An 18,132-nucleotide genomic window follows, 5' to 3' on the forward strand; every position below is an offset into this window, starting at 1 on the left:
TGAGTGGAGTGTAACGACAGTCTCTAAGCGTTCAGTAGTCACTCCACGCAGATCCATTCCGGGACTGAGAGAAATGCAACTTAATTGTTTTCCCGCTGATAAAAACACCGGTTATGATTTTTTTTTTTTTGTAGGGTTTGTGCAGCTACAGAATATAGTCAGACATCTTGTGATTCATTAGTAGAACCACTGTTAAAAATAAATAAATAAAAACCTTTCCAAATTCACATTAAGAGCGACCCAAACTCAGAGATAGAGTTTGTGTGGAGGCAGTGGAGCTGCATTTAACGTGAACTGAACCGCTTCAAGACACTGAAAACAAGATCATGAGCTGCTTGTGTGTAAGTGAACAGTGTCACGCTTACCTCTGAAACACACAGCTTATGTATTTAATTAAACTGCAAATTAATAATCACACAAAGGTTCCACTGCTTAGAATTTCTGTAAGTGCAGTTGTCACTACCTGTATTTTAATTTGGTTGTAACCTCCATGTTTTAGTGAATTATGTGTGTACAGAATGCGACTTAGCACTAAAAGGTGAACGGACAACCACATTTATCACATCTTGGTTTTATTTTAGTGCTGTCAAATGATTAATCACATCCAAAATTAAGTTTTTTTGTTTACATAATATGTGTGTGTGTGTGTGTTTATTATATATATAATAAATATATATTTACATTCATATAATTTATATATTTAAATATATCTGATATATAAACGTAACATTTCCTTTTTTAAAATATGCACATGCATGTGTGTTTATTTCTATATACATAAATATAGTACACACATACATATATATATATATATATATATATATATATATATATATATATATATAAAGTAAACAAACTTTTATTTGGGATATGATATATAGATAGAACTATAGCCATAGCTTAATTTTTCAAATAAAAACTCAACATATATTTTTAAAATATTTTATTACAAACCTTCAAAAAAAATACACTGTAGAATTAAAATGAAAAACTATAAACACTTCGGGTCAAAGGACGAGTCGGTGGTGTTCGTGCACTAAAATGATACACCAGGTTATTCACGAATGCATCAGTGACCTACAGTTGGGTCACCAGTCAGACATGTCCACTCCACAACAGACGTCCCCTAAACTGAGAAATGATGCTCTGGAATGGAACCATAGAGACGCACGACCCCAGAACACTTCATCTTGTGTCTTTCGTGGCTTTATCCTCCTCATTCTGTCCATCTGTGGCCGCAGTGTGGGGCAGTACACACATAGTAAAGCCTCATGGCATCCTGCATTCAGAAAACCCAAACATGTCAAAGTTCAATTTGATCCTAGATAGCATTTCTGATTTAGCTGTAATTAAAAATCACATATAGGAATTTATTTCATTTGAAGGCCTACTCTTGCAAAGATTTAGTATCAGTCACATCATCTGTCAGGTCGATGCAACGTATAATGTGAATGAAAGTTATTGTTAGTAAAGGAAAACTAAATATTTTTAGAAATTGTAAATAAATATTTCTGGAGTACATTTGACAATAAAAATACTAAAATTGTCTGTTTAATTCAGTGTGTCATTTCTTTGTAACTATTTGTGAACCTGACTAGCAGTTCTGAGTGAAAACGGTTTTAAAAGAATTTCTTTATTGCAGTTCTGTACAGTGACTGTGCTGTCATCACCTCAGCCTTCATGCTGTGAGACTGGAAGAACACCGCCTCCTTGTGGCCACACCTAAAACCACACATTCGTTATGAAATAGCCCAGTATAAGAATGAACGGGAACTTAAATAACATTATTTTTCATATACATCTACACCAAGAAACATGTTTAACTCTCACTTTGGGCAAGGGTGGTCCTCTGTCCGAGGCAGTGTTGGATCTTGAGCCACGTCTGCAATAATCTGAGTGAGTTCACTGTCAGAGAAGAGGGTCAAGGTTAGAGATATTACAGAAGAATCCAGGATTAACAGGTATTGCTCTTTTCCCTCTCAAACTAACGCGTGGTTTCTCAGTAAATAAAACGGTGAGATAGATACTCACTCCACCTCATGGGTGATTTTATTCACATAGATGCAGCTGTTGTCGGCTTCTTGTTGATAGTCGCAGTTTCTGCACTGAAAACATACACGAACAAGTAAGAGAGTGTTCCGTCAATTCTCTGTTAAAGCACTTTACCAAACCAAACACCAGCCTCTTTAAAGTCCGCTTAATATTTGACTGTAATCATAACTATGATCGCATCTGTCATATAACTTACAGCATAGAGCAGGATGCGGTTTTCTTTATCCTCTTTGGGATACAACATGTTATTACTGTAAAAGAGAGAGATTTATAGAGGAGCAACTAACTTACTGCCATCAAAACAAACACACACACGTATCAGATTAGCGACACGATCCGCCAAACTCGTCTAAACTCACCACTCCTGACAGAAGCGGATGCCCACAAACCCAGGCTCATACGAGCCACCTTCCAGATCCATCAGAAAGTCACCGTAGCTCTATGTGAAGGACTTTAGAGATGAAGGATAACAGAGAACAGCTCTATCGCACTGTCGAGATGTTACTCGTCTAGGAACAGAAGCTTGCGCAATCTGCGCATGCGTGACCCGCGCTTACTGCTGAACAGATCAATCACAGCGCCTCCTCGCGGCGGAGGACAAAACAATACTCTTTCATTTATTTTGATCATCAACTTGTTTTCTTTCAGGGTCAGTTAGGACCGGTTTAATATTTCCTTTTGGAGCTGATTGATTGATCTGAGCTAATTTTTTAGTTAAAAAGCATTATTTGTGGATAATTCTGGCAATATTAAATAAGATAAAAATAGTAGGCTACTGTTTATCAAGCTTCTTGTTGTTGTACATCACTTCTTGTGATATTCCCGGTCAAAAATGACTGGCCTACCGAAAACCGCTTAATAATGCTATATCTTCATATATCATCTTGTCAACTTGAACAGAAATATTTTGCATATACATTTTGCCAACTTGTTTTCTTTCAGTTAGGACAGGTAAAAATAAACAGAACACAAGATGAGGGTCAAAGAGAGCTCATTCTTTCTTTGGGAATATCTGCCATTTATGAATACCGGATACAGTACCTTATACAATCAGGCATTCCTTATTATACAAGTGAAATTGTGCAGTCAAATTGAATGTTTTTTATGCACGTTATTTTGTGATGTTCCACTACAGAGACAGAAGTAAAACGTAAATCCATAGAAAACAACGCGAAACAGTGCATTATCATTCTTGGCCACAGGGTGGAGACAAAACCAAATTTAACAGAAGATATATCTAGTCTGCTATTCAATCAACATGTAGTGCTCACAGAAACACGTGAATAAATGCTAACTCTGTCGTTCACATTATTATAAAAATATAAACATTGCATGTATTAAACTGTTATAACATTCTGGTAGCAAATATGTACTTGATGAAGGGACAAGAAAAAGAAAGAAGCACTTAAGAACAAACATCCTTCTGCTATTTCAATCTCCCAGTGGAGCAACATAAAATAAGATCTGTTCCCGAACCCCATGCCAGTGCACCGCTAACAAATAAGTGGTTCACAATCTGGGAGTCTGCTGTGCGGTCACATTTGATGCACGGATGTTGTCCAATTCAATTCAGACCACATAAAAAGAAGATGATTCTTAAAAACATGGAGAAATAGCGTGGAAAAACATTCTTGTGTCTGTCAGCAATTTCCTTCGATATCCTTCAGATGGTCTACTTATTTTTTCCCTTTATAAATGATAAAATAAGAGAGTTATTAGCATTGTGGCAGACAGAGAAATTAGTTCATTTGTAAGAGAAAATCTTATACTGCACCTTAGTCTTTCTTCTCTTTTTCCCAGATTTAAGCTCCTTTGCACTTTTCAAAATGGCACTGAATGTTTCTGTGGACATGCGTGTTGAAACCTGGATTTTTATTGGAGATAGTTTAGCTGTCGAAAAGATGGAAAAAATATTTAAAAACTCCCTTTACCAAAAAAAGTGGGACACTGCTGCCTTATTAATGTTGTATTTCCATCTTTCTATAAACCCATACTTGCTTGTCTCTCTCTCAGGGCCTCTAAAAACACTTTTGCACCATCTTCTCCAATGTGATTCTCACCGAGATCCAGTTCGGTCAGGCAACTGGAGAACTTCACAACACTTGAAAGATATTTATAGAAACAGTATAATGAGACTGTGCGAACATTTGATATTTTCTCGAAGAGCATCACTTGATGAATCGGGATCAACAGTTCAGACATGTGCTAAAATATTTACTCAGTGTAGCTAATCCAATCTTAAATCTACCATTTAACAAAACGATTAACACAAACATACAGAGAAACAGGAACAGCTGTACATGGTTTTGATCGTGAATGCTGACAGAGTGTATTTTAATCATTGTTAATTAAAAAATATTCAGTGCGTTGCCAAATAAATCAGTTTCTGGTTTACACGTTAGCCAAAGGTGTTTTGCGCCAAAAAACAATGATAGTTTAATTGTTCATGATCATTTTCCACTTCCTCTCTGGCAAAAAGCAAAATTAGCAGCATAACTACAACAGCAGCTTCCTATTGTGCATTCATGCTGATTTCCTCTGGTGTGATGAAATTGATTATTTCCTATATGAAATGGTCATAATGATAAATTGAGAGAGGGGAAAGTTGTCTAATATATATGAGAAAGGGAACCACATTTATATCTAAATTACTTTACAACACTAACGACTTATATTATTTGGATTCAGTCAGATTCACTGAACAGAAACGAAATAATTGTATGTCACCTCATGTATTTTGACTTTATGCAATGCATAAAACTTTATTTGCAATGCTGCTTCTTCTACACAGCAGTGAATGCTGCAATCTGTTCATATGGATGCAGAAATAAACATGTATTGCCGATGCTTGCGTAAAACAGAACTAGGCTGTGTTTTGCTGCTGTAATGGCAATGCCAAAAGTCTGTTCACTGACCTGAGGGGAAATTTTTTTTTAGTGATGCAAGAATTGCCTTATATAAGACCACTTAGAAACTTTTCAGTTCACTAAAACAGTCATTTTTTTATTGGGCTTGTTGAAAGAGAGAAGGGAAATGCTTTATTTTTTTAATAGCTACTACAATCATAGTTATTATATAACATATTACGCATGTCAGTGTCTGTCTAGAAAACTTCCTACAGTAAATGTAGAATTAAGTGCTGCTATGGGATCAGCAATCTGACCGAAAATAAATCATATGTACACAAAAAACGAAAGCAGAAGTTCTTGACTGAAATGTCTTACTTTCTAATAACTAGGTCAACCATTATTTTAAATCTGACCTCTGTGCGTTAAATATGATGTGAAGACAGTGTAGACTTATAGGAAGCAAAAGACGATTTATTGCTAAACAGAACAGACGCAGCTAAATCTCACAGCACGTTCTTCTAAAAAGTGCACCTGTAGTGTACCTCAAACCTTAAAAGTATTTTTACATTTAGATAATATGAAATGAATGTCAGAGAAGACCACTTAAGTGCACTTTGTAATAATGTCAAATTCTGAGTTTTACTTTGAAGTACAGCCTGAGCAATATATAGTTTTGCTGATATTATCGGCCGATATGAGCCTGTTACCGATATATCGGTATCAGCCTTTCTTTTTACACCCTAATATCGGTATTGGCCCCCCCAAAAAATCATCAGCTGGGCCCTACTTTAAAGTACATTTTAAATAATTGTTTTAAGAATTATGGGCATTAACATAATGGGACTGTTGACAAATAGACTTGAATGACTTAGAGTTAGATTTAGTTTGACCTCCATTTACTCTCAGCTGTGCCTTGATGCTGCCATGCTGATTTTTTTTATAAATTAAGCCTCATGCTTAAACTGTTTAATTGCATCAGTGAGTCAATCCCTTCCCCTTTTTCAATTTATATTAAATCCTGAACTTTACAGTGTTTTTTTGACCCACTTCAGTATGTCTTAAGTATACCTTGATATGTAATTTAATAATACATTTCTCCAAATGTACTGACAATCATTTATGGTAAACTTAAAAATATACTTTAATGCTTTATATCATGTATTTAAATATATATTTAATTGCATATTTTTAATAAAGAAGTTTAAATGTAGTACATTTAAAATATATTAACTTTAAAATGAATATTGTTTAAAACATTACAGTTAAAATTATAATTCAAGGACCTTACATGTGCTTTAGTACAGTACATCAAAATAAGTGTAATTCTTGAAAGCATGACATAAGATAAGACACACGACATAAGTATGTTATGAAACGTAGTTATGGAAGTGTTCTCTTTAACTTAAACGGACTGTTATGTTATTGATATTATATTATCTGCAAATACAGTTTTTAAGTCTATACAATATCATTTTAAGTACACTACAAGCCCACTTCTTTTTCTTCTTTACAATATATATTCAGTCATGTACTGAGGAGATGACACTTACATGCAAAGGATCTGCAGGAAGTGATTCAGTTGATTTGGTCCCTCGTTTCCTGAGCCATCAATGGAATTATCACACAAGTGCAGCTTCTCTAGCCACGGGCCTCCTGCGGCGCCATGGCCGCTCTTGTTTTTTTCTCTTTTCTTCTTTGTCTTCTTCCCTAACCACAACATGACATTCACAGCTGAGAATAACCCTAGCATCTATTAAAAAGACAAGACTCACTGCCTTCTCCCATTCATCAATGGATGGAATTAATTTTTGTGATAACAGCACATAAAAAACAAGATCATATTAAACTGGGAAACCATTTTAAATAATTAGGAGAGGCCTATAAATTAAAACACACACAGTGGCAGAAAGAGATCACTCCCTGATTTCTCCAATTGGCCTATAGAGTAATGGGACAGTTCAGTTGTGGCATCCCATAGTCCAATTCACACCGCACCAACAAACGCAGATCAACGCTGACAGCTGACTGAGTGCAATAATTCACTTCTCAAACATTCCAAAGTCCCGCCAAACAGCATGCTCAACTGCAAAAACAAGCACTGACCCTTGCCAACAGACATGGATGGGGTGAGCCAACAAAACCTGACAAACATTATCTGTTGATGTTTGTTGGTGCAGTGTGAACTGGTTTTAAGAGAACATGATCAATGCAGGTGTGTGAGCACATTCAGTATGTGTTATTTGTGTAGGAATGTGTGTGAACTGTGAAGCTGACATAGAAAATGAGCTTCAAGACCTTTATTTAATATTTAATATTTCTGTCCACACATTTATTGTACATACTTCTGTTTCTTTTCTCTTCATTTTTAAAGTCAAAAGTTGCAGTAATCTTTTTCCCTATTGTGATATTCTGTTGGAAATCAAAAATGTTAAATAGTAATTCTAAATAGTAATAATTCTAAATATAAATACATTTTAATAGTAAACTTAGTTTAAAAGTTATTTTACGAAATAAATTAAATCTGTCGAATAATGTTACAAATTTAATTACATTATGGATTAATTTCATTATGGAAAAATAATTTTAGCAGTCAAGCCCTGGAGAAATAAGTTATTTACTTGAAGTAATTCTCTAATGTTGGTTAATGGTCCCATGACATGCAACTAAACTGATCATTAAAATAATAATAATAATAATAATAATAATAATAAGTCAGCACACATTAGTAGAAAAGCTATATATTTAAAACACATTTATTTCATAAATCTACATATTTATTGACATATCACTTGAGACTTACTGATATAAAAATTATCATTAAACTTTATTTGGAGTGCTACTTGTGCACAATGCACATTTCCCAATATTAAGCCTGAGATGCGTTTTAATGTTGATTATTGTTTAATCTTTGAATAATATCATCAAATAAAAGATATTTAAAGTGCACTTAAAGTTTACTTGCAATAGTTCCACTTTAACACAATCAAATATAATTCAGTATATCTTTAGTTGGATTTCAGCATTACTTCCACACAATTAAAGTGCATTATGTATAAAATTAGTTGTTCCAATTTTTGGTATACTTAACATGAAAAAAATATATATTTTAAATACATTTTAGTATATTAATTTTTCACTTGGATGACTTGGCCAAAAAAATAATATTGTAAATGAACAAAGTGCTCTATACTCTGATATGCAGTGCAGCTGAAACAACTATGTACTTTTTCATTAAGTCGCAGCTTTTGAATTGATAATCGTGAATCAGGTTTATTTCAATTGATTAAGCAGCCTCATTTGTTCATTTAAATGCTACATTTGATTCAGTTATTTATTAGCTTCTCTTCATCTCACAAACCCTAAATGGGCTGTGAACCCTCTTTGCGAAAATACAAAAGGCAGTTTTGAAATATGAATTGCATTTATTAAGGGGAAAAAAGAGGTCCAAACCTCCATTACACTAAGTGAAAAAGTAATTGCCCCCTGAATCGAATAACTGACTGTTCACATCGCTGTGGAGGAAGTTTGACCAGAATTGTTTTCATTTAGCCACACTAGAAGGTTTTTGAGCATGAATGGGCTGTTTAAAGTCATGCCACAGCATCTCAATCAGATTTAAGTCCGGACTTTTCACTTGGCCACTCCAAAATCTTAATTTTGTTTTTCTTGAGCCATTCAGAGGTGGATTTGCTGGTGTGTTTGGGATCACTGTCCTGCTGCAAAACTCAAGTGCGCTTGAGCTTGAGGTCACAAACGGATGGCCAGACATTCTCCTTCAGGATTTTCTGAGAGATTGCAGAATTCATGGTTCCATCAATTATGGCAAGTTGTTCAGATGCGAGTTGAGACGTTGTGTTATTTTTGATCAGCAATGGATTTTGGCTTCGAACTCTCCCATGGATGCAGTTTTCCCCAAGTCTCTTTCTTATTGTTTGAAGCATGAACTCTGACCTTAACTGAGGCAAGTGAGGCCTGCAGTTCATTAGATGTTGTTCTGAGTTCTTTTATGACCTCCTGGATGAGTCGTCGTTGTGCTCTTGGAGTAATTTTGGTAGGCCGACCACTTCTGGGAAGGTTCACCACTGTTCCAAGTTTTCTCCATTTGTGGATAATGGCTCTTACTCAATAATGGCTCTTGAGTCCCAAAGCCTTAGAAATGGCTTTATAGCCCTTTCCAGACTGATACATGTCAGTGACTGATATATGATACATTTAGTTTCTCATCTGTTCTTGAACTTCTTTAGATCGCGGCATGATGTCTTGCTCTTTAAGCATGCTTCACTTTTTCAGACAGGTTCTTTTTCTGTGATTTCTTGATTCAACAGGTCTGGCAGTAATCAGGTCTGAGTGTAACTGAACTCAGCTTTCTAATATAATGTGGTTAATCACAGTTCTTTCATGATTTAACAGGAGGGGGCAATTCATTTTTCACGTAGGGCCAGGTAGGTTTGGATATGTTTTTTCCCCTAATAAATGAAATCGTTTAAAAAACGCATTTTGTATTTACTTGCATTATTTTTGTGTAATATAAAAAATTGTCTGATGATCTGAATCTTTTAACTGTAACAAATATGCACACACACACACACACACACACACAATGGCTCTGTACATGTGACATTGTCTCTGTGGATGTGCTGTGTTGTCAAGGTGCTGTAATAGGAGTCCTAAGCAAGTATATTTGCTCAGGTGATTTCAAGGGAGGTTTTGTGCAAGTGTGTTTAACAAGAGGAAAAACCAAGAGCCCATAAGAGCTCCTAGTGATTATAGTAATAACTGTGTAAATATGCATGTGCACTCAGTAGTTCAGAAAATGAGTGGTACCTTTGCTCTTTGCTTTCTTTTGTCTGGAAGATGTGGTATTGCTCCTTTGGGAGATCAACTCTGTTTCATCTTAAAGAAAGAAATGCTACAGGGTTACATTGCACCCTTTTATGTCTCCCGGCAAGTGTTGGAAAAAGTATGAGGAGATGATCAATCTAATAATTTAGTCTCTTAACACATTCCATTCCATAACATTACACACTGCACGAATGTATCCCACTCATACACAACTGTATACCATACAGAACTCTGAGGTTGCATTAGGTTTAGAAAAACAGAAAAGCCTTAAGAGAGACGTCTTATCTTAACATTTTAGGATAAAACAAGTCCCTGAGGCACAATTAATTCAGCAGTCTTACTACTGATAGAATGAATTAGGTGAGAGCAGACAAACTCATATACACACCTGTGATGGATGTGGTCCTGTTTTGGATTTCTGCCAGTTTTTGGTTGTTTTCGGCCACAGGTTTCAGCAGTTCTGCGGCACCCCCACACTGCAGCTCATTGCCATTGAGGTACAGCTCCCTAAAGATGTGGAATGAACAATGAATGGGTTTGCATCTGAAAAGAGCTTCACTTTAACCTTTATAAAGTGCATTTTTATTGAACCTGCACTTTTATTGGCATTATGGTATTGTGAATCTTATGAAACTGATTTACAAGCAGCTGGTTCTCAGAAAAGTGCACCCAGGATGGCCTTGTGCTTTGGGATGACTTCAACATTTCTGGGTGCCTGAAAATATTAACTTCACACTCATTTCATAGCCTTTTTGTCCTCACTGGGACTGTTCTTCTTGGAGTACTGCAGCACAATGTGGACACAGTTAGATGATCCACATGCTTTAATGTAATGGACTGCGTGGATGGAAATAATTCCTTCCTGCCATGGTACTGAACACCTCATTGAGACGTTACTTGAGTGCTCCATTATGCCACTTATTGTGTGACAACATGACATGTAGGATTTAAGCCCTGCCTAGATAACTTTTTTTTTTCCATCTGACATTCCAGCATGATATCAAGCAAACTTCAAAACCCCCCCCAAAAAAATCTCTCCTGGCTAGAGGCCAGCCTACAACAGGCCAGTGAGCAGTAATGATAATCATGCACACAGACATTACCAGCTATGCAAACATGGTGGTGAAGTGTTGTCTGTATCGATTCAACTCCCTGCTGAGATACTCTGTTGACTAACTTGAAATACACTTCCTTTTTAATAGAAAATATGCTAAAAAGTTACTGGTCCAACTGAAACATTTTCCCTCGAATTTACGCTTTTTTTAGCAAATGCGCACCCCATGAATTCCCCAGATAGAGTTATTCTATAAGTCTCAGAGACATATTCCCCCTCACTTGAGGACAACTTCAGATCCCAGGGTACCTCCAGCATTCCAAAATGTAAGTGCAAGTCCCACTCAAGTGGCTGCCTTATACAGTTTGACTGTTTACGCCCAGTACAGGAGTGAGATGGCAGGAAGATGCCCTAATATAGCCTACAAAGTTAATATATGAGCACGAATAGATTTGCACACAAATCCTTCAGTTTTCCTTTATGGGTCATATATTTCAGTTCTCTGGTCTCCTTGTAAAAACCAAGGATATTTTTGGAACCACTGCTATAAAGGAATTGCATTACGAGTTTTATCATATCTGAATGGCTGGCTTGACTGTGAAGTATCACCACAGTAATTCATATATTAGTCTTGGCAGCTCCTGAACCACATTAGCGCTGGTGTTCACTGTAAATTAGGCTGGACTCAACTCACACGATCTATTTAATTGGCCTGGTCCTGAACGCTCACATAACCTTTTCCAGCTCCCATTCTCCTCTTTCGTCTTCTGTTGTTTCCTGTCTCTCTTAACTTTCCCATCACAGAAAGGCCTACACTCAACACTACATTTAATGAACTTAATCTTTAGAGGTGGAGCAACTGATATGGCACGACTGATGCATTTCTAGGAATCCTTGGGACTGTATGTGCCGACAATCTGTCTCAGACAGAGTCGAGTGGTGGAAACTGAAAGTGTGTGGATGATCTATTGCTTTAGTTCCACATAAGAGTGGCCCTGTAACTCATGTCCACTCATGAAACCCAGTAAGACGTCGTCAGCTCTCAGCTGTAAGCAGTCATCAGCTGAAGCTCACATTCATGTATTAATATGTGATGAAATGTTTCTGCAGAAGCTGATGGATCCCATGAGTCACAGAGATTCATGGGAAACGTAAGCATCAGTGGTCATAACAGTCTGTACCTCACAGAACTGTTGGTGAGGAGTGAAGCTAGCAGAGTTCCGCTCCATGAACCCAAACCACAGTAACACAAACTCAGGGAGGATATTCGACTGGCCCCCAAACCTCCACTCAGCAAACCTTTCAACCCTTCCAGATCCACGCTGAGAGAGAAAGACAGACAGAGAGAACATAAAGGCCATTATTAAACCTTTCAAAAAATATATGTTGAAACTACTGAAAAAAAGCAACACACAAAAAATGTGACGTGAGCACAACAAGGAACCAATAGAAAACCAATGCATTTAAATGCAAAAATGTGTTCTGTATGAAACGGCACCTAATAAAAAGTAATGTCATTTTGATTGCCAGGATTTTAGCAGTTTAAAAAAATAAATAAATTATGAGATTGTATCACCGTGTTTTTTTAAAGAGCATTGTTACATCCACCATCCATTTCATTTTCTAGATGTTGAAATGTAGACAGTGTAATACCCAATATACTGTACACTTTGCGTTGACAAACTGGAATGCTTGTGGTAAACAAAATGTTAACGCAGTGTATAGTGAGTTTGTGCTTAACTATGAGACTGTGTAATTCACAGTAACAGCTTTTTTGATTATAGTTCAGTGGACGCATTGATGCTTTTTTTCCGCAAACCAGTTAAGTGCAAACCACGTCCTGCAGCCAATTCTGAAGATTGTGTTGGTCATATCAATAACAGTGATGACTGCACATGCACAGCATTGTGCAATTTCTTAAGCTTTCAGGAATTCACAGTGCATCTGAGGACGTTCACACTCACCGGGTGTAGTCCAGGCAGAGAGTGGTGAGGTAGCTGACGGCTGCAGCCTTGCCCAGTCTTGCCAGAGACCCTTCAGTTAGTTTGCAATCAAGTAGCTCCAGTGATTTAAAGGGATAAACTGTCCTCCCCTTCTTCTCCAAAAGAAGACACTGTCAGAACAAATACATGTGCATTAAATCATACAGCTGGATTGGTGAAATGCATCTTATGTGGTGAATTTACAATCATGGATTATAAAGCGGATAGTTCCGGTCCTTGATTCTGATTGGCTGAGCCACATTCAAAGCTGTTGTAAATTACTCTACAAACATACACCTGTGTTTCTGTTCACTTTGTTGTAAACCACAACTGTTTCTGAGGAACTACATTGGTTGGTGGAAGAATACTGTTTTAATTAATATCATCGCGCTTTTTTTTTTTTGGAATAACTGTTTTATAAAAGCAATAAGCCCTGTGAATATTGCTTTATTTTAACATTTTCTATTATTTTGTACAAAGTCACCTGCATTTACATTACAACAATGTGCTGAGTTTTGCACATGCAGACACTTACTTTTTCTACACTTTTCTACACTTCTTCACACTTCTTTTAGTAATACAACTGTTTCTTATGCACACAACAGTAAGACCATATAATAGCACAATTTCCATCAGTCATAGAGATTTTAGGCTGATTTGTGCACTCAGTCAATGTTAAGCAATTGAAAGACTGGCTAGCTTAATGAAATAAATACATAGAGTTCCAAGCTGCAGTTCTTGACAAAACAGCTGTGTGTAGTTGCTTTCTAACTGTAAGAAAAATAATAATTACATGAATGTATCTATTGTAGCCTATATGAAGCTCTCCTCGAACGCAATACCATAGATTAGTGATGATCTACTGTAGAAAAAAAAAAAACATTTCCAGAATATCATCAACATCTTAAAAAATGAGGACCTCTTATAGAACTCCCAGGCTCTATATTATAACCATCTGACCGGCACATATAAATCTGTGTGTGTGCAAAATGTATATGTTATAGGTGAAGAACTTCAATTGGATGCTTTTTCCACCATATTGTTTTCCTTACATTCATTGTCTGCAGGTCATTGGCATATGGCAGTGATTTTCACAGCATCAAAGCTGTTTTGGAAGTAAATCTCACCCTTTAATTGGACAGATTTTTCCGATTTTGTGAGCTGAAGTGTGAACATGTTGCCCCTGGAAGGGAATAAAAACGGGTGTGGACCACAGGATAATAAAAGTGTGTCAGTAGCCATAACATATTACAAGCAGAAGCATGTGCTTTTCGACAGTTATACAGTGATGATATTATCAGCGCAAATTCAAGTGATGTACATAGAAATATCTACATCTACAGTTGAAATTCAAATATGAGGTCCAGTGTTCTCCAACTAAAATCGAACACTTAAACAATTTGAACGAAGTCTTCAAGTTCCAAGTTCCACATTAAAATCTACAGGACAGGAGCAGAGTTCATCTGTAACCTGCAAGGCTATTTTCAGATTGAGGGTCTTGGCACTCAAAGACCCCATTGGCTCAAAACAAGGCTGAAAAATGGTAAGACGCTGCAAGTTGGCTTCAAATGGTTGCTTATAGGCCTACATAATGTATATATCAGTTTTAAACAAAATAAAATATTGTTTATCATGTGATGTCTTCTTTCTGGTTTCTCTCATGTTCCTATAGAAGTTACAAGTCTTATAGTGCTGGAAAAATAATAACAATTTTGGCAGTTGCTGAGTAAATCTCTTGTGATAACCCACAAAGCCTCAGAGGTATTGCGGTTGTTGTTGAAAAAACAGACCAGTATTGAAAAACCTTTAATCAAGAAATCAATTCCAGAATGCAAATATTGTCACTTAATGGAAAAGTTCATTTCTGACCCTGCAATAAAGTATCATGAAATTGACCCTAAAAGATATACAGATTAATGTTTTTTAGACATTGTTTATTATGTAAAATGATGTGGAAATGCACACACAAAAAAGAATGTGAATTATGGAAAGGGAGAAAGAGAAAGCAGGTGCATTTATCATGTAAATACAAAATGTTTTGCAACAAAATGATGAGATGACAGAAAGAGAAAAAAATCTGGAACCTGAAATTGTTGTGTAATGCAGAACTCTTTCCAAAAGCTAAACTGATCTGGTGTTAAGATTAAATGTTAACAGTTATGCCTCATTACCATTAACTGCTGAAATAATCCTTTTTTTTTTTTTTTTTTGCTGCACAGAAAGGTTTGGGTTGTATTGCAGCAGACTTGGCTGCCCTGGTGTACTCTTTCTCTCTCCCGTGTGCTCTGGAGCAAGCATCCTGAGACTAGATGATTTCCATAAATGCCAATCACAAAACTAGGATATACAGTAAAGTGGAATCGGTGCTCACCAGCTCAACTATATCTTTTTGCTTGAGAGACAGACTCCAGATGTGGAATTCTTGTGCATGTGTGTAACGCTCATCTCGTATAGCCATTAACAGAGGCTGAAGGCTGGGTAGAACTGAGTCTGAAGGCCCACAATCTGGAAATGACAGCATTATCTACAGCGGAGGGAGAGGGACAGACAGAGGCAGTGAGAGAGAAGGAGATGCATGCAGTAGACACTTTAACAGAACATTAATTAAAACAGAGTTTCATTAAATCTGTCAATGCACATGTCCATTTCACCACAAGGGGCTAAATATTTAGAGAAATCCCATTGGTTCCTGCAGATCATGTGACTAAACGTCATGATGTTTCAAAAGTCATTAGGTGGTCAACACTTTGATTTAAAAGTGAATAAAGACTTACATTTGAATTTCTTCATCCTACACTTCATGGCTTTAGGAAGACTCACTTAAAATTCTAAAGATATTACATGATATTTATCCAATTAACATTTTACTCTTTATGTTTATGGAAATTAGAAAATAATATTGCTGCCCATTGTTTTCAAAAATCTATTTTAAAACACTTTCTGTAAGAAACTTGTTTAAATGAAGTCAATTAACGTTCTGAAAAATTTAAAAGGCACATTTGGGGAAGTAGCCTCCTATTTGTATTTGGCGTCTTGTGTCATATTTTGGCTCATCATATTTGCAGTTACAGGCCTATTTTATATATAGCTGCTTTACAAAACATAACAGAATATAAATGGATTCATTTCACATTTGAAAGGTTTGAAGCACTTTCTTAACATGGACAAAGTATATTTGACTGTCATTACGTGAACAAAAGCAGCTTCACATACCTCAAAATATATTTTGTGTTACGTACTACATGAAGAAAAGCTTGCGAGCTTTGAACGCCATGACAGAATAAAGTAGTAGCCTACTACGTTTTCCCGTCAACTTTTCCTTTTAGTGTCTCTACATAGGCCTAACTTACTTGAGTAATCTTGAAAATCCAAGCTAACCGTTCATTAACAATTTTAGTTCCTGAATAACTTTTCCGTTTCCAGTCGACTTCATTAGACAAGTTACCTTTCTGAGGGGCTCGCGTCTGTCGATTTGGTGAAGGATGTCCTGCCTGAGCAGTGCACTGGGACAGCTGTTAGTCCGCGTGCAGTGATGCTCGTATCTTCTCCAGAGCGCGCGGAGCTGCAGCACTTCATCACCGGCGGCGCTCGACACTGCAGACTGCGTCTTTCGCATTACGATACTAAACACTTTACGGAAAATAATTAATTAGTAACAGTTGATGTGTTGACGTTAGAGTTTATCTAACGAATTGAATGCAGTGCACTGAAAACTTATAAACTTTGTTATCAACTTTGTTCTGGAACGTGTCAGCGTTCTCCAGACAGAGCACTATGTCTGTTGTCGTAGTAACACCAAAGGCAAACAGATCCTCCCTCCGTCGATACAGTTCATGTTCTGTGTTTATACCATTTCTGTTATCACGTTATATTTAAATTGTCATCATTTAGCCTACCCTCGAGTCTGTGAAACGTAAAAGAAAATAGCATATAGGTTGTCAGCATGTCTTCTTACGTTTGACTGAGGTAAAAATTGGAGTTGTGTCTGAATAAATATTGAGTGAATTTTCTTTTTTTGGGGGGGTGAACTAATTCCTCGAATGTGTTTATTTTGTAACGAAATCTGGTGAATTTATGGGGTGTCAGTGTTGTATAACAGACTTTAAAAAATGATAACATCTGGCTATGCCAGACACAACATTGCACAATTCTAAAACACTTAACGTGAAAAACGCTTTAATGTACTAAGACAGTGATTATCAGACCAAACTCACTAAAAATCATACTAATAAAGTATACTATCTACAAAAAATAAGATGAGCCCTGAATATGATCTCAACACGTTTAATAACATGTTAAGCCTTTTCCCATACAAAACCATCATAAGAAAGCGCTTAACATGGCTTAATCTACAGTTATATAACAGACCAAACTCACTAAACATTATACTAATAAAGTATACTATTTATAAAAAATCAGATGAGCCCTGAATATGAATGCAACTCATTTAATAACACGTTAAGCCTTATGATGGTTTTCTATGGGAGGAAAAGGCTTAACGTGTTATTAAATGAGTTGCATTCATATTCAGGGCTCATCTGATTTTTTTGTAGATTATTAGTATGATGTTTAGTGAGTTTGGTCTGTTAATATCACTGTATTGGTACATTAAACCACGTTAAGCATTTTTCGCGTTAGGCGTTTTTGAATGTCCCCACAACTTCACCTTTTTGAAACCTGCTTCTGCAAATGCAGAGGAAAACATGTCATGTGTCCATTTTAAATCAATGCCATAAGTGGCATTTTATGTATCTACAGTTTTACTGAAACCATAACCACAGATACCACGAAAATCAAGGGAGATCCTTGATATGAAAGAGGTCTCTTCTGGGCCTCCACCTGAAGCCAAACAACAGAAAAGAGCTCATGTTTAATACCTTTAAATGCATTTAAAATGAGTTATATACTTGTAGTATTAGACTGGTTGTCCCTCAGCCAGAACAAACCAGACATTGCCCTGCTTCACCCCTTCAGGGGGTCCACTGATGGTGCTGGGAATCCAGATATGATTCATTAAAAAGCGGTGACTGATTTTCTGCTTTTATTTGATTGTTTTGGTCATGTTAACAGTGTAGACATTAGGTACTGTGTATTATGCTGCTGTCCCTTCCTAGCAGGCACACAACATCTTAAGACATTGATATTTGGTTAAATTTCGATTGGGAGATCAGGTGAGAAATTCAATGTAAATTCAACATCTAATGTCAATGTTAATTTGATATCCAATACCAACGTCAGCTGTTGTTGATATTTGTTGTTTTTATGTTTTGTAACCAAAATCCAATCAATGTCAAATTGGCATCACATTTACATTTATCTGATGCTTTTATCCAAAGCAACTTACAATTGCTAC

General features: G+C 36.4%; 2 protein-coding genes across 4 annotated transcripts; both read right to left on the minus strand.

Annotated features, from left to right (window-relative positions):
• Positions 1-928: 928 nt before the first annotated feature.
• On the minus strand, positions 929-2,562 carry polr2i (RNA polymerase II subunit I). The gene is made up of 6 exons (XM_026287891.1): positions 2,412-2,562; positions 2,249-2,303; positions 2,032-2,105; positions 1,831-1,905; positions 1,671-1,722; positions 929-1,279 (listed from the first exon to the last, which is right to left on the minus strand). The coding sequence occupies exons 1-6, from the start codon at positions 2,471-2,473 to the stop codon at positions 1,217-1,219; spliced, it is 381 nt and encodes a 126-aa protein (XP_026143676.1). The 5' UTR covers positions 2,474-2,562; the 3' UTR covers positions 929-1,216.
• A 611-nt stretch (positions 2,563-3,173) lies between these two features.
• LOC113118598 (uncharacterized) lies at positions 3,174-16,718 on the minus strand. 3 transcript variants are annotated; one of them, XM_026287893.1, is made up of 11 exons: positions 16,514-16,718; positions 16,225-16,409; positions 15,151-15,303; positions 12,762-12,910; positions 11,979-12,119; positions 10,132-10,250; positions 9,726-9,794; positions 6,452-6,608; positions 4,047-4,153; positions 3,827-3,942; positions 3,174-3,739 (listed from the first exon to the last, which is right to left on the minus strand). In XM_026287893.1, coding segments are annotated over exons 1-11 (1,212 nt in total). In that variant the 5' UTR covers positions 16,515-16,718; the 3' UTR covers positions 3,174-3,724. The 3 variants fall into 3 exon arrangements, with proteins under 3 accessions (XP_026143678.1, XP_026143679.1, XP_026143680.1); XM_026287894.1 differs by having other exon boundaries at positions 16,502-16,718; XM_026287895.1 differs by having other exon boundaries at positions 16,676-16,681.
• Between the last annotated feature and the right edge of the window lie 1,414 nt (positions 16,719-18,132).

The sequence above is a fragment of the Carassius auratus genome, chromosome 18, assembly GCF_003368295.1.
Source record: "Carassius auratus strain Wakin chromosome 18, ASM336829v1, whole genome shotgun sequence".
Taxonomy (NCBI): Eukaryota; Metazoa; Chordata; class Actinopteri; order Cypriniformes; family Cyprinidae; genus Carassius; species Carassius auratus.

Excerpts from the sequence above, each read along its gene's own strand:
- polr2i (XM_026287891.1), bottom strand. The coding sequence starts at position 2,473 with ATGGATCTGGAAGGTGGCTCGTATGAGCCTGGGTTTGTGGGCATCCGC. Across the intron at positions 2,304-2,411 it reads ATCCGCTTCTGTCAGGAGTG|TAATAACATGTTGTATCCCA; the intron begins GTGAGTTTAGAC and ends TCTCTTTTACAG. Across the intron at positions 1,723-1,830 it reads GAGGACCACCCTTGCCCAAA|GTGTGGCCACAAGGAGGCGG; the intron begins GTGAGAGTTAAA and ends GTGTGGTTTTAG.
- LOC113118598 (XM_026287893.1), bottom strand. Across the intron at positions 9,795-10,131 it reads CAGGACCACATCCATCACAG|ATGAAACAGAGTTGATCTCC; the intron begins GTGTGTATATGA and ends TCTTTCTTTAAG. Across the intron at positions 4,154-6,451 it reads TTCCTGCAGATCCTTTGCAT|TGTTGTGAAGTTCTCCAGTT; the intron begins GTAAGTGTCATC and ends ATATCTTTCAAG.